The sequence below is a fragment of the Belonocnema kinseyi genome, chromosome 6 (genome assembly GCF_010883055.1).
Source record: "Belonocnema kinseyi isolate 2016_QV_RU_SX_M_011 chromosome 6, B_treatae_v1, whole genome shotgun sequence".
In the NCBI taxonomy this organism is placed as follows: domain Eukaryota; kingdom Metazoa; phylum Arthropoda; class Insecta; order Hymenoptera; family Cynipidae; genus Belonocnema; species Belonocnema kinseyi.
This window is the reverse complement of record NC_046662.1, coordinates 126,188,162-126,201,573: the sequence shown is the minus strand read 5'-3', so window position 1 is coordinate 126,201,573 and position 13,412 is coordinate 126,188,162. Positions and strand designations below refer to the sequence as shown.

The window sequence follows — 13,412 nt, the reverse complement described above, 5'->3', positions numbered from 1 at the left end:
AGGGAGCTCTTCTTAATATTTTGACACCAAAATCATGTCGATACACCTTACCGACTGCGAGTAAAGCCACCCACGCTTTAACTTGACAGACTGTACAATAGTTAAAAGTTTATGTATTTTGTTGGAAATTAAATTATTTTGCTAAAAAATTCTTGTTCGTAAATTTATGTTTTAAACTGATAATGTAACCGTTTTTCGTTAAAAATTCATCTATTTGCGCGCGCTGTTTCGGATCATCCACACATGAAGCTTGATCCATGTGCATCTTATTCAATAATATTTTTTCTTTTCTTCATTTTGCCACACGTGTTATAATTAATTAGCATCGCAGTTTCTTAATCTACTTTATGTTATTAAAAGTGATAAGAGATATACTTACATACTTTATCGTTCGTAAAACTACTTATCTTGATACCAAATGATGTTACAATTGAACCTCTGGCGACCAAAATGGGACACGACCGGATTCAGCCTGAGAAGTATTGTCCTGAGTGTCAATTTTAAAAATCTTTATAATTTCAATTTTAAAGACTGATACTTGTAGAGAATTTCAAGGCGCATCTTTTTTTCCTTTTGCAAAAATTTATATGTTTTGTAGTTTTGAGATAATTGGTAAAAAGTGGATTTTCTGAAAACGAAAAATTCCAATCTTTTTTCACTTCAACTCGCGCTAATTTAGCCAATTTTCATCATTTCCTGATTTTCCCAATACAAAGTACGTGTTTAAGTCTTCTGAAACTATCTGAGAAAGAAAAACGAGAATACTGTAATAAAAAAAAGTTATTAATTTTTTTTTTGAGGCAATGCGAAAATCATGAATTTTAACCTTCAAGCGCCTCGTTTAGCGAACGAATTTTAAGCTACGGAAAGCTTTCAATGAGAAAGTTGTTCATTAAGGTTCAAAGAAGTTTTCTGGAAAGTTTTAGATCAATTGGATTAATAGTTCAAAAATTATGAATGTTTTAAAATCCAAGCGGTAATCTTGACGCTGCCCAAAAACGTGCCTGGCCGGCTACGTACGGGCTGCAGGAACGACGTGAAGGTCAAGTCAATCTTACCAAACCAAATGCACAACAACAACTTTTTTTGTCATTTTCTATGCAATTCTACAAATAAAGCATAGAATCAGCGAAGTGATTGTTTCTTATAATAGTTGGAAAAGCATTTTTTTGAGATTATTGAGATTTTTAAGACATTTTTGAGAATATTAATTAAAAAGAAAAAGATATTAAAATTAAAAAAGGTAGAAAAAGAACTAGAAATGAAGATTCGTGGATTAAAAATAAGAAAAAATGTTGCAGAAATCAGGTACGATTGGAAACCGTCAATACAATTTTTCAATAAATTTTAATCATAAATTTAATATTTTATGACTTTTTTTATTCTTGATTTTTTAAATAATTCTTTTATTGAACTATATATAATATGCAAATAGTCTAAAGTAATTATATTAAATTTTTAATGACGAAGTTACTAGAATTATTTGCTATTTCTTTAGGGAAAAGAATACATTACAAAGTCTAAAACTAAAAAAGACGGTATTGCTAAAGATATTCTAATCCCAGAGAGATCTTTCAAACATATTGAATCCTGCTGTGGAGAAAAATGTTACCAAAAGTTTTCAAATGTGCAACAAGAAAAAGTACATACAAATTTTTGGAATCTCGGGAACTATAATGAACAAAATGTGTTTCTCAGAGGATTGTTAAAATGCAAGCATCCTATCCAAACGAATGCAGTTGAAAAACTAGGACGGTTAATTCATTTGATATATTTATTTCCTACTGACGAAGAAAATGTTCCGATTTGTAAGAAATTTTTTGTGCTTTTTTATGTTTGGGCAAAAGAAGAGTTGAAAATGTTCAAAAAAAGATTTTAAATAAGCAGCCTTTCAAAAAATTGGCAGGTGGAGTACGCGAAAGTTGTCTTAAATTAACAGAAAATTAAAAAAAAATGATTGAAGAGCATTGCGAATCAATTCCACATCACAGTTCACATTACAAACGAAATTCTACCAACCTAAAATATTTTGATAATCCTTCATTAAATCTTGTAGAATTTTACAAATAATTCAGAAAATATTATAAAGAAAAAACGGGGGCTAAATTGACAATAAGTCAAACCGTTTATTTTAAGTATTTCAACCGAAATGTTGGCTTCAGTTTTAATTACCTAGATCTGACGTGTGCAATACTTGCTACAAAAACGAGACAAATGGAGAGGTAAACGAAGAAGTAATTAATCACAAAAACAATGCTGAAATTTATTTGAAGTTAAAAAAGCAAATACTCTCTGAAAATAATAGTCTATGCTGTGAGTTTTATTTTGCACAGAATTTGCCATTACCAAAAATACCCGTGTCCGCGCAGGTTTACCTACGTTTAGCATGGCCTTTTCTATTTAACGTACATGTACAGACTACGAACCAGAGTTACATGTTCCCTATTCTTGAGGGAAATGTAAATAAGGGTGCTAACTCTGTTTGCAGTTTTATCAAATACGCGGTATTAAAAGAATTTGCTAAAGACAAGTTCAACAGCATAACATTATTTTCAGACTCATGGCCGGGACAAAATAAGAACTACACAGTGTTTCATTTTTTGGTTTTATCGTCCATTTATTTGCAAAGCGAGTATAAATATGTGTTTCCAGTTCGAGGTCATTCCTATTGTCAGTGCGATAGGAATTTTGGCACATATTCGCTAAAGCTGAAAAAATTAGAACGAATTAAAACTGAAGCTGAATATGTAGAAATGATTCGCAATGCTCGTTCACCTTCATTCACAATGGTCGAGAAGTGTGAAGATCTTCTGCAGGATTTTGAAAAATGTTTCAAAGGCAAAATGGGAAAACTAAAAAATTTCCAAATCAGCAAAGCTTTCGTTTAGCATGTTTTTCCTGATGGAAAAGTGGATGTTTTTGACAACTATGAGTTGAAAAATCCAACCACTTTTTTCTTTAAACGTACGCTTAAACTAGAAAATCTTTCGAAAAGTCCTCCGCCCCGAATTGGATTAAAAGCTGCCAAAATAAAGGATGTAAAAAGTCTCTTCCAGTATTTAAGCGCTAAAGGAAAAGAATTTTTCGAATCATATTTTTTAAAAGTACAAACTCAGAATCCAGATGGCGAAGAAACTGAAGAGAGTGACGAAAATGACTAAAAGTAGTTTCTAATAAAATATTGTTACGCAGCGCGTACGTAGCCGGTCAGGCACGTTTTTGGGCAGCGTCAAGATTACCGCTTGGATTTTAAAACATTCATAATTTTTGAACTGTTAATCCAATTGATGTAAAACTTTCCAGAAAACTTCTTTGAACCCTAATGAACAACTTTCTCACTGAAAGCTTTCCGTAGCTTAAAATTCGTTCGCTAAATGAGGCGCTTGAAGGTTAAAATTCATGACTTTTGCATTGCCTCAAAAAAAATTAATAACATTTTTGTTTATTTCAATATTCTTGTTTTTCTTTCTCAGATAGTTTCAGAAGACTTAAACACGTACTTTGTTTTGGGGAAATTGGGGAATGATGAAAATTGGCTAAATAAGCGCGAGTTGAAGTGAAAAAAGATTGGAATTTTTCGTTTTCAAAAAATCCACTTTTCACCATTTATCTCAAAAACTACAAAACCTATAAATTTTTTCAAGAGAAAAAAAGATGCGCCTTGAAATTCTGTACAAGTATGAGTCTTTAAAATTGAAATTAGAAAGATTTTTAAAATTGACACTCAGGACAATACTTCTCAGGTTGAATCCGGCCGTGTCCCCTTTTGGTCGCCAGCGGTTCAATTATTTTATACTAAAGCAATTTATGTTTTATTCCTATAGAACTTTTCTAATGTTGTTATAACCATTGTAATAATGACAAATTTTATTACACACTTACCATTTAGACGAGAACATAGAGACTACTGATCTTAAGGACGACTAAATATGTAAGCATACCTTATGTAAGAATTAACTTCAATAGGGCTCAAAAATTGCGAATATTGAGGCCATGTGACCGTAAGCTACAAAAATTTCTTTTACATTTGTTTCAAACACAAATTACGTTCAGACGAAACGCGATATCGAATTTAAAATTCTTTAAATTACATGTGAAGCAAGTTCAAATGTTTGTCTGGTCCCAAATTTGTGCAATTTTAAAAAAAATTGTTCTAATAATTTTTTCCTACAATTTGTCAGCCCTATGGATCCGAACGTTGAACCTTGGATTTTCCCATTATTTTATCCTTGTGGCACACAAGGTTGGAATAGCAGCATACCATGTGTTGATATACGAGGCTAAGTCTCACGATCTGCATACATTAAATATAGAATGGCAACTAGAAATAATAATGTATTTTTTATGGTTGGACGATTATTTCAACAGTGGGTTGTCAATAAATATGTGAAAATCGAAAAGGATAAGATGAATTAATGCAGATTGAATCAAAAAACATTTCGCGCTGATACTTATCAGGGATTAGTTGATCATTTACAACAAAGATAAAACGATTTACATACTACTGTTGGAAGATGATCATCCTCCCATCATCATTCTCAGGATCTCCCCGTAATATGCTTCAGCACTATCAAGACGCAATGGCAATTGTAAGAAAATTCGGTAAGACAGATTTGTTTTTAACTATGACATGTAACCTAAAGTGTGCTGAAGTGAAAGATAATTCATTACATGGTCATGGTCAGACAGCATCTGATCGACCAGACATTGTTTCACGAGTTTTTAATACAAAGAAAGATGAATTAATCAACATTACAGTAAAACAACAATTCTTCGGCGAAGTACTAGCATACGTTTATGTTGTTGAGTATCAAAAACGTTGATTACATCATGTTCATTTGTTATTAACGTTGTAGCAAAATAATAAAATAACTGCTCCTGATATTGTAGATGAATATATTTCGGCAGAAATTCCAAATCCAGATACAGATCATGAACTTCATAACATTGTTATGAAAAACATGATTCACGGTTTCGGTGGAGATAGGTGTAAGGATTATAAAAGTAAATGTACTAAGCATTTTCCAAAAAAGTTTCAAGATGAGACAAGAATGGATGAAAACGGATATCCTACTTATCGTAGAACAGATAACGATACTTACATATAATGACCAAAGTGGAGGCACGACTGACAATTTGTAGTACCTTACAATGTTAGATTATTAAAGTTCTTTAACTTGAATATTGATGTGGAAGTATTTTCTAGAATAAAGTCAATCAAATATTTATACAAATATATCTACAAGGACATGATGCTGCTTCCGTCGTAGTTACTGATTCCAAGAACAGCGAAAATGTTAGTTATTATGAAATAAAAAATTGCATAGATACTCGATACGTGAGTTCTGTTAAAGAATGTGACCGTATATACGGTAAATTGTTGCAAAACAAAAGTCATGCTGTTATTAGGTTGCCAGTATATTGCCTAATCAGAAAAGTGTTACTATTGACGATGCTGAAAGTAAGGATGCTATAAGAAACGCATTGAAAAAAGAAACTATGCTAATCAATTATTTTGATTTAAATGGACGTGATACTGATGCCAAACGATATACGTATTCTGAAATTCCATCTTACTACGTATTTAAAAAACATAGTGGATCAAAATGATCAATTTGGCAAAAACAAAATTTAACGTTATTGGACGGATGTACTCTGTTAGTCCGACTACAATAGAACTATTCTATCTGAGACTATTATTAATAACAATCAAAGGGGCTAGAAGTTTCCAAGATCTCAGAACTTTTCATAAACAAACTAATGATACTTTTCAAAGAACATGTTTAGCATTAGGTCTCATCCAAGATGATGCAGAGTAGGACCGTGCTATGGCAGAAGGTGAGGTTTGGATGATGCCCCAACAATTAAGACGTTTATTTGTGCGTATTTTGATATACTGTCAACCTATCAACCCTGAGGAACTATGGGATAAATTTAAATATGCTATGTCCCAAGACTTTCAGAGAAACTATAATATACCAGAAACATACATAAGATCGTATATTCAGATAAATACCTATCTTTCTGGCGAAAGATCCGATATAAGTAGCTTCTCAACGATGCCAAAAATAATTAAATTTCGGAACGATGTTAAGATTCACGATGACGAGGTATCGCTGAGTCAGCATTAAGAACTCGGTCAGACTCAGTACCATAAGTGAAATGGAAAAGGAAAAGATATTGTAGACACAATTCTTAATGTTGCATTGCCGAATGAAGATAGGTCTTTTACATCATGTTTTTATATTGATTGACCTGGTGGCTCAGGAAAGACCTACGTTTATACAACTACATATAATTTGTTGAAAGGCAAGGGAAAAAATATATGTACGATGGAATTTACATGTATTGCAGCAATATTACTTCCACAAGGAAAGACTGTACATAAAACTTTCGGTATGCCAGTTCCTTTATTTTTTGATTCCGTCTCCCCTATAAAAACTCAATCTAAAGCTGCTCAATACTTACGAGAAGTAGATATTTTTATTTGGGACGAAGCTCCAATGGCGCCAAGGTATGCTTTGGAATTAGTAGATCGAACATTACGTGACTTCATGAATGTTGATTCACCACTTGGTGGAAAAATTATAATTCCTCGCGAAGATTTTAGGCAATTACTGCCTGTGAAAAATCATGCAACTCGCAGGAAATTAGTAAATTTATCCATTAAATTTAGTTCACTTTGAAAACGTGTCTCTGTATTTTCACTAACAGAAAATATGAGTACTTTACCACACGAAGCATAATTCGAAAAGTATTTATTGCCTATGTAGATGGTACTTTAAAAGACAATAAAAATTACTTAATAGCTCTACAAAAATGTGTAGCTACTAGAATCGACGACATAGTACAGACAATGTTTACTAAACTTATTAAGGATCAAATATTTGGAGATTTGCAAAGACAACTCTATTATCAGCACGAAATGTTGACGTTGAAGAAATAAATTACAGAGTCGTGGAGCTATTGGAAAAAAAACCACAGAACGAATTTGTACAAGTGTAAATAGTGTTGAAAATTTTGATAATGGAGATATAAATAATGCAATACTCCCAGGATACTTGAACACATTGAATCCACCGACCCTTCCTCATCGTGAATTACGATTAAGAAACAATTGTATTGTTATGCTAATTCGTACTATTTCTATTAACGAAGGTCAATGTAATGGTACACGTTTGAAAATAATCGAACTTGCAAATAATCTTCTAAGATCTCGCATTTTAACAGGTGATAAGACAGGGGACATTGTCTGTATACATAGTATTACATTGTATTAAGAAGGACAAACTTTCGATACTATCTGTTAGATCTTCGTAAAGATGCATTTAATCTTGGACAATTGTATTTGGCATTTTCCCGAGTTCGACCTTGGCATTCACTAAAAATTTTTCAAGGAGAGTAGCGGGAAAATAATATTATAAAGAATTAGGTGTATACAGAAATAATCAAATAATTTTTTATTTTTATATAATTCAAAATAATATTTAAAACAAATTAAGTTTCATTATAAATTGGATATTGCAAAATCAACAAAAACAAATTCATATATTCTTTGACAACAAGATAGCACGGTTGAATGTTTTTGTCTAATTTTATGCATACCTCATCTGAATAAACACATCTTAAAGCAAGCAGAGCTATTTTTTCGATAAAATGTTTATATTTGGTTTAATAGTGAAAATAGGAAGAACAGTAGTAGTAACAAGGAGTGTTAGCTGTATATGCATTTTCGGCCCGTATAATCTAGATTATAATCTATAATTTAATAATTTTATTACAAAATCGGCTCTGTGTGCTTCAAAATATGAGAATTTAGATAACGCATGTGAAAAATAAGTAAAAAATATTTAAACGCGCACCCTTAAAATTCAAAACAGAATACTCTTTTTTTTAACAAACTACCACGTTATTACTGCCAATATTAACCGATTTTTATGAATCTTTTTTTTAGTTAATTGTAATTGTATAAATAAATTAATTCTGTTATTGAAAATTAAAATAATGAATGATTTCATAATGTCACTTTTTCTAACTGGCCGAAATCTCATAACAATGCCCGGCATTCATTCGTTCCGTGTCATTCATCACCCTGCGGGGTCATCAAACTTGAGTTTAACGAGGGTGAGCAGGCTTGCTGTGGACATGCATGTAGAGCTATCACTGAGTGTCACTGCTATTTTTCTCTATTGTTCCGTACGTTTTCGATTATTACACAAAATATAAACATTTTATCGAAAAATCGGCTCTGCTTGATTGGAGATATGGTTATTTAGATGAGGTATGCAAAAGTTTTTCTAGTTTGTATTAACAGACTCATTTGCACAATATTAATAATTTAATTTTAAGACAGAATAAAACCCAACTTTAACACAACAAAGCAACATAAAGATCAATATATGGCAAGAGAAGGAGTGTGAAGAGTAATTTTTAAAAGTTTCCGAAACAAAATAAACTGTTAATGGATTTCCCAGATCGTAAATTTATCTCTCTCAGAGTCTCAGAGTCACTTGTAATAAACGTGACAATGGTCTACACTCTATTGAACAATGGTAGGTGAACCATTAGTAAAAGACTTTTGCAAGTAAGCAGGTACAAATGTGAAACTTCAAAAAATAATTAATTTATAAATTTGTGATCGCAGAATCAGATATTTGAAATCTATCATTTATTTTGATTCCTAAAATATGCAAATTGTTTAAAGAAGTTTAAAATTTGAACAGTTTTACTTGAGTAACAACAAAATTGCTTGCAAATTGCCACGATTTTTCACAGAATCGGTTAATATTAACATGTGGCCTAAAACAGTCAAAGTTTCTCATGTAATTAGCATAGGGAAAAGTAACCTAAAATTTGAAATGCTGTTAATTTTTTTTTATATTTCACCGGAATTTTTCGGTTCAGTACAATTTACATCTTTAGAATATGATGAAAAAATATATCCACACAAAAAAAATTTATTTTGAAAATTTACAACATGGCGGATCCATAACTTTAAACCAAAATTACAATTTCCACAATTATTAAAAAAAATTTTGTCAAATTCTTACAAGATGCACATAAATAAATATGCATCGTTTAATAATTTTACAAAATTTTGTTATTACTTGTAGAAATTGTAATTTTTGTTTAAATTTAGGTATCCGCCATTTTGTAAATTTTGAAGAAAAAAAATTTCATGCATATATATTTTTTTAATAGAATCTAAAAATCATTATTATACAGATCCAAAGGATTCCGATCAATTATAAAAATATTAACCGCATTGGAAAAGTTACGGTCTTTTTCCCTATGTTAATTGCATAAAAAACATTGAGTGCTTTGGGCCACGAGTTAATATTCACCGATTTCGCTCAAATTTGGTAGTGATAATTTTTTAAGTGATTGCAAGAAAATATGGGGTGGGAGAGTGAGACAAAAGAAATTCTATAGAAAAAAGCCATCAAGAGTAGATAAGGACCACCGTAATGAACATGTTTTGACTAATCTTGGCTACGTTTATACATTTGTCAGTATTCGGATCTCAAATTATGCAATACATTTTCTTAGATATCTTAATTTTAAGTACATGAATTAAAAGAGAAGACTAATAAGAAATTAGAAATTCATGTTTTATTCTAATCTTATTTATATTCCAGATTCATGTGTATGTGCGTGTGTGTTTGTATTCATAAGTTTCTATAAATGTACCGCTAGGCCACCTATTTTTTAGGACTATACCACTGAAAATACTAAAAACATTTACGTCACAATTTTCGGACATTTTTTATTTTTTTAGTCATTTGTCAAACTTTTTTGTCTTTTAGTGGATATCTGACATAAAACCAAATTAAAACAAAGCTCTTAAATTTCATGTAATATGAAAACATCATTTGTATTTTATAGTCATCAGTTTAGTATTTTGAAGTTAGACATTGGGTCTTTTACTTATCTGTGAAAGTATGTCTGTGTGATCGTCATTTCGACGCTGACAAACTAAGCAAATATTCACCAGTTTTTACCTTACTTTATATACTGTTTTTTATAAAAATTATATGAAACACTGTTCTCCAAAACACCAAAAAACACTTTCCAAGTCACGCAATATACAGTATGTCGATGTACATATGAAGGATTCGTATACACACGAATACATAACGCAAAGAATGTTAATAACACCAACTGGTGATGATAACGGGTCGCCACTTTTTCAGCTGCTGGTGTACGGAAAAGCACAGGTCTGTTTGCAGTTTATAAAAACTATCAGTTATAATACAGATACATACTTTTAAGCTAATTTAAGCTAATTTATTCGAGAAATTATGCTAGAAAGAGATCAAATGACCTGCCGAGGAAACTGCTCTTTCTCTCTCTGATGCACTATTACACTTTTTCCCATAACGTTTCGAGTTCATTTTTACATGTCGGTGGTCTGGACGGTATCAGGGCACAACAGCCAAACCGAGAAATTATTTAAATCCTCATTATTTTGAACTAAAGTGACGCAATAAATTGATAAAAAGGTATCCCATATGAATATTAATGTAAACCGATAAATAGGTGCGTTATTTGCCTGAATTGATGCTAATCCATTCTTTAAATATTTCTTAAAGGAATTAACATTCATGGAGTCTGGTTATGAGAAGACCTTCATGTTCGCGCAGAGCAATACCTTCATTCAGCTGGACGGAAGTGGAATCAAAACATTTCAACTCAGGTAATTAGACATTCGAATACTTTTCGAAGCATTGCTAATTCTAATGTAAAATAAAACGAAATGTTAGAACATGACCTAATTTGAAAACCCAACAACGTATTTCGAAGCGAAAATTCGCAAACCTGACATAAAACTAAATATTTATCTCGCCTCCATCCAATAAATTAATCAATCAGGAATATTTTTTACGATATTTAGCGCCCCTGTAGAAATTTTTAAATCAAATTCCATCAAATAAAAGTCGAAATCCAATATTGTCAAGGTTGAAATTTGTCAATGTATTAAAAGAACTTAACCCGAAAAAATAATTTAAAACAACATTAACGCAAAGTTCATAGTAAAAAGTTAAAATCATACAAAGCTTATAATCAATCTTTTCCTAATTTGATGTAACTACATAAAATCATACAAGAAATAATTTCAGTACATTAATATTGAAGACAAGAGGAATTAAGATCAACAGAATTTGACAATATAAATAATTTGCGTTCAATATACAAAAATACAGCTTTTGATGTTATAATCAGAGAGAAATGTTGAGTATCAGTTCTTTAGAAAGATAAGCTCGTAATAATGTTTCTGGTCAATATATCCACGAATGATCTACGAGTACGCCGGTGGTAAACAATGCTGCACACTGAGGAAAGTCTTTGTTTAAATCAAACAAATTTGTTTTGAATCAAGCAAATTATTTCTTTAATATGGGTCAAACAAATGTTTGTTTGATTTAAATAAATTTTTTGCTTGTCCTTATTTGTTTGGTTTAAATGAATGTTTCGGTTTGTTTAAGTAAATATCTGGTTTAAAATAAGTAAAGTTATTGTTAACATTGAATATATATTTTTTTAATTAATTAAAAATTGTTTTAAAGTGACGTAAATCTTCTTTTTACGCTTAACCTCAAAATTGAGCATTCTTTATAAAAATAATGTATGATCTCGATAATATGTTTATTGTTAATCATAAATATCATTGTATATGTAAAAGCAAAAACACTTATTCAACAAGAATGCTTAATTCTGGTTAATTTTTAACTATGTGCTTCACATTTCTGTATTGAACAATCATAAATTAGAATGAGAAATGAACCAGAGTTAGACATTTGAATTAAATGTATATATAAGTGTTCCTGCTTTTAAGTACACACTGATAATTATAATATAAAAGAAAATGATTGATTTCATAAATCATAATTATAAAGAAAGGAGGTTAGCATTGAAAAAGGCTTACTCACATCTGAAATCTTCAATTATATCGACGGTAATAACCCTAAACTTCAGGTAGTTCCTAAACTAGAGATATTGCGTTCATTTTTCAATTAATATATATTAATTAATATTAATATAATTAATATTATATTAATTAATATATTAATATAAAATTTGTTGTTTGATGCAAGCAAACATTTTTCTGAGTGCACGTTCTATATCACGTCCGTAAATGATTATGAACACTTAGTGCACATGTGTGCTTTCCGTGGACATGCGAAGTGTACTGAACGCACACAATCTGACTTTGGCTTTGAATCAACTCCCCCATCCCCACCTTGACAATTACCGAACGAAGACTGACGTTAACATGCCCTTGTGAATAGAAATACATACTTAAGACAGCTTTTGTGAATGTATAGTATGGCTTTTTTTTAAATCTACCTGAAACATTCATATTTTGGTCTTTAAAAGGCGACAACCTCTTCGACCCTTGCAGTTAGAAATCACATTATTCTGAGTTCACCATAAAGCCCACAAGGATGATTACTAACTGACTTTACATTTGACAAATTAACTGCATTATTTATCTTCATGGTATTTATTTGTTGCGCTATAATTTATTTGTTTAAATCTATATATTTATCATTTACCTGCAATAATTGTGTTCTTGGGTTGGAAAATTTAAATATGTTGTCCATTTATTCTTAGCTTCAACAATCCTCCAGTAATCCTTAGCAGATGGCGAATATTAAGTCCCAACTTTTCTACTCGTTTCTGGGAAATGTTTGGACAAGTCGGTGAGCTCCACTTACGGAGTTCAAGGTATAAAGTAGACATTGGCATTTACACAGAAAAACTTTTGTTATTTTTACAAAAGCCATTTTAAGGCTTGATCTGTTATCCCTAATGGTGTGAAATATAAACAAGCATCAGATTACTCTATAAAAATCTAGCTGAAACTGGTTCAAGTCTGTACATCTCATAAATCAGATAAGGTCCTTCAGGACTTTCAACTGGCTAGTCTTCCACATACGCGATTATTAATATATCTACGAAATGATCAATAGGGATATCCCTGGCTTCTTTCGCTCTCAAGAAATTTGTTTAATCTACAATGAGCAACGCCAAAAATAATGGGCTTGTCACCTCACCTTACAATGCGCCTTGTGTCACATCTACTAACACCCTTTTTCAAAAGGTTTCTCCAATGAATGTTGTATTTTACCGCGGAAAAGGCAACTTTAAAATCTGTAAAAGGGAAAAAAACTTTGCCTTTTAACGCTTTGAATAGGTTTGTAATTTGCTGCATCATTTTCTCACCTTTTTTATATAACATACGAAACGTAAAAATGTCTGTAGTGTTCTCATATGGGAAGTGAAGGATATTAGGTATTATTTAAAGATTAAGTGAATGAGGCGTGATTCACTAACAATGAATAATTTATTCAAACCATTAAACAAATCAGAATTTACAGAAATATTCAAAGTAAATCGGGACGGGAGAC

General features: G+C 31.2%; 1 protein-coding gene across 1 annotated transcript in view; it reads left to right on the top strand.

Moving 5' to 3' along the window:
* LOC117174188 overlaps nucleotides 1-13,412 on the top strand; it is a 1,286,801-nt gene that overhangs the window by 622,396 nt on the left and 650,993 nt on the right. The window contains exon 7 of the mRNA XM_033363042.1: nucleotides 10,593-10,696. Within this exon, the coding sequence (XP_033218933.1) occupies nucleotides 10,593-10,696 (104 nt within the window). The remainder of the gene's footprint in view (nucleotides 1-10,592; nucleotides 10,697-13,412) is intronic.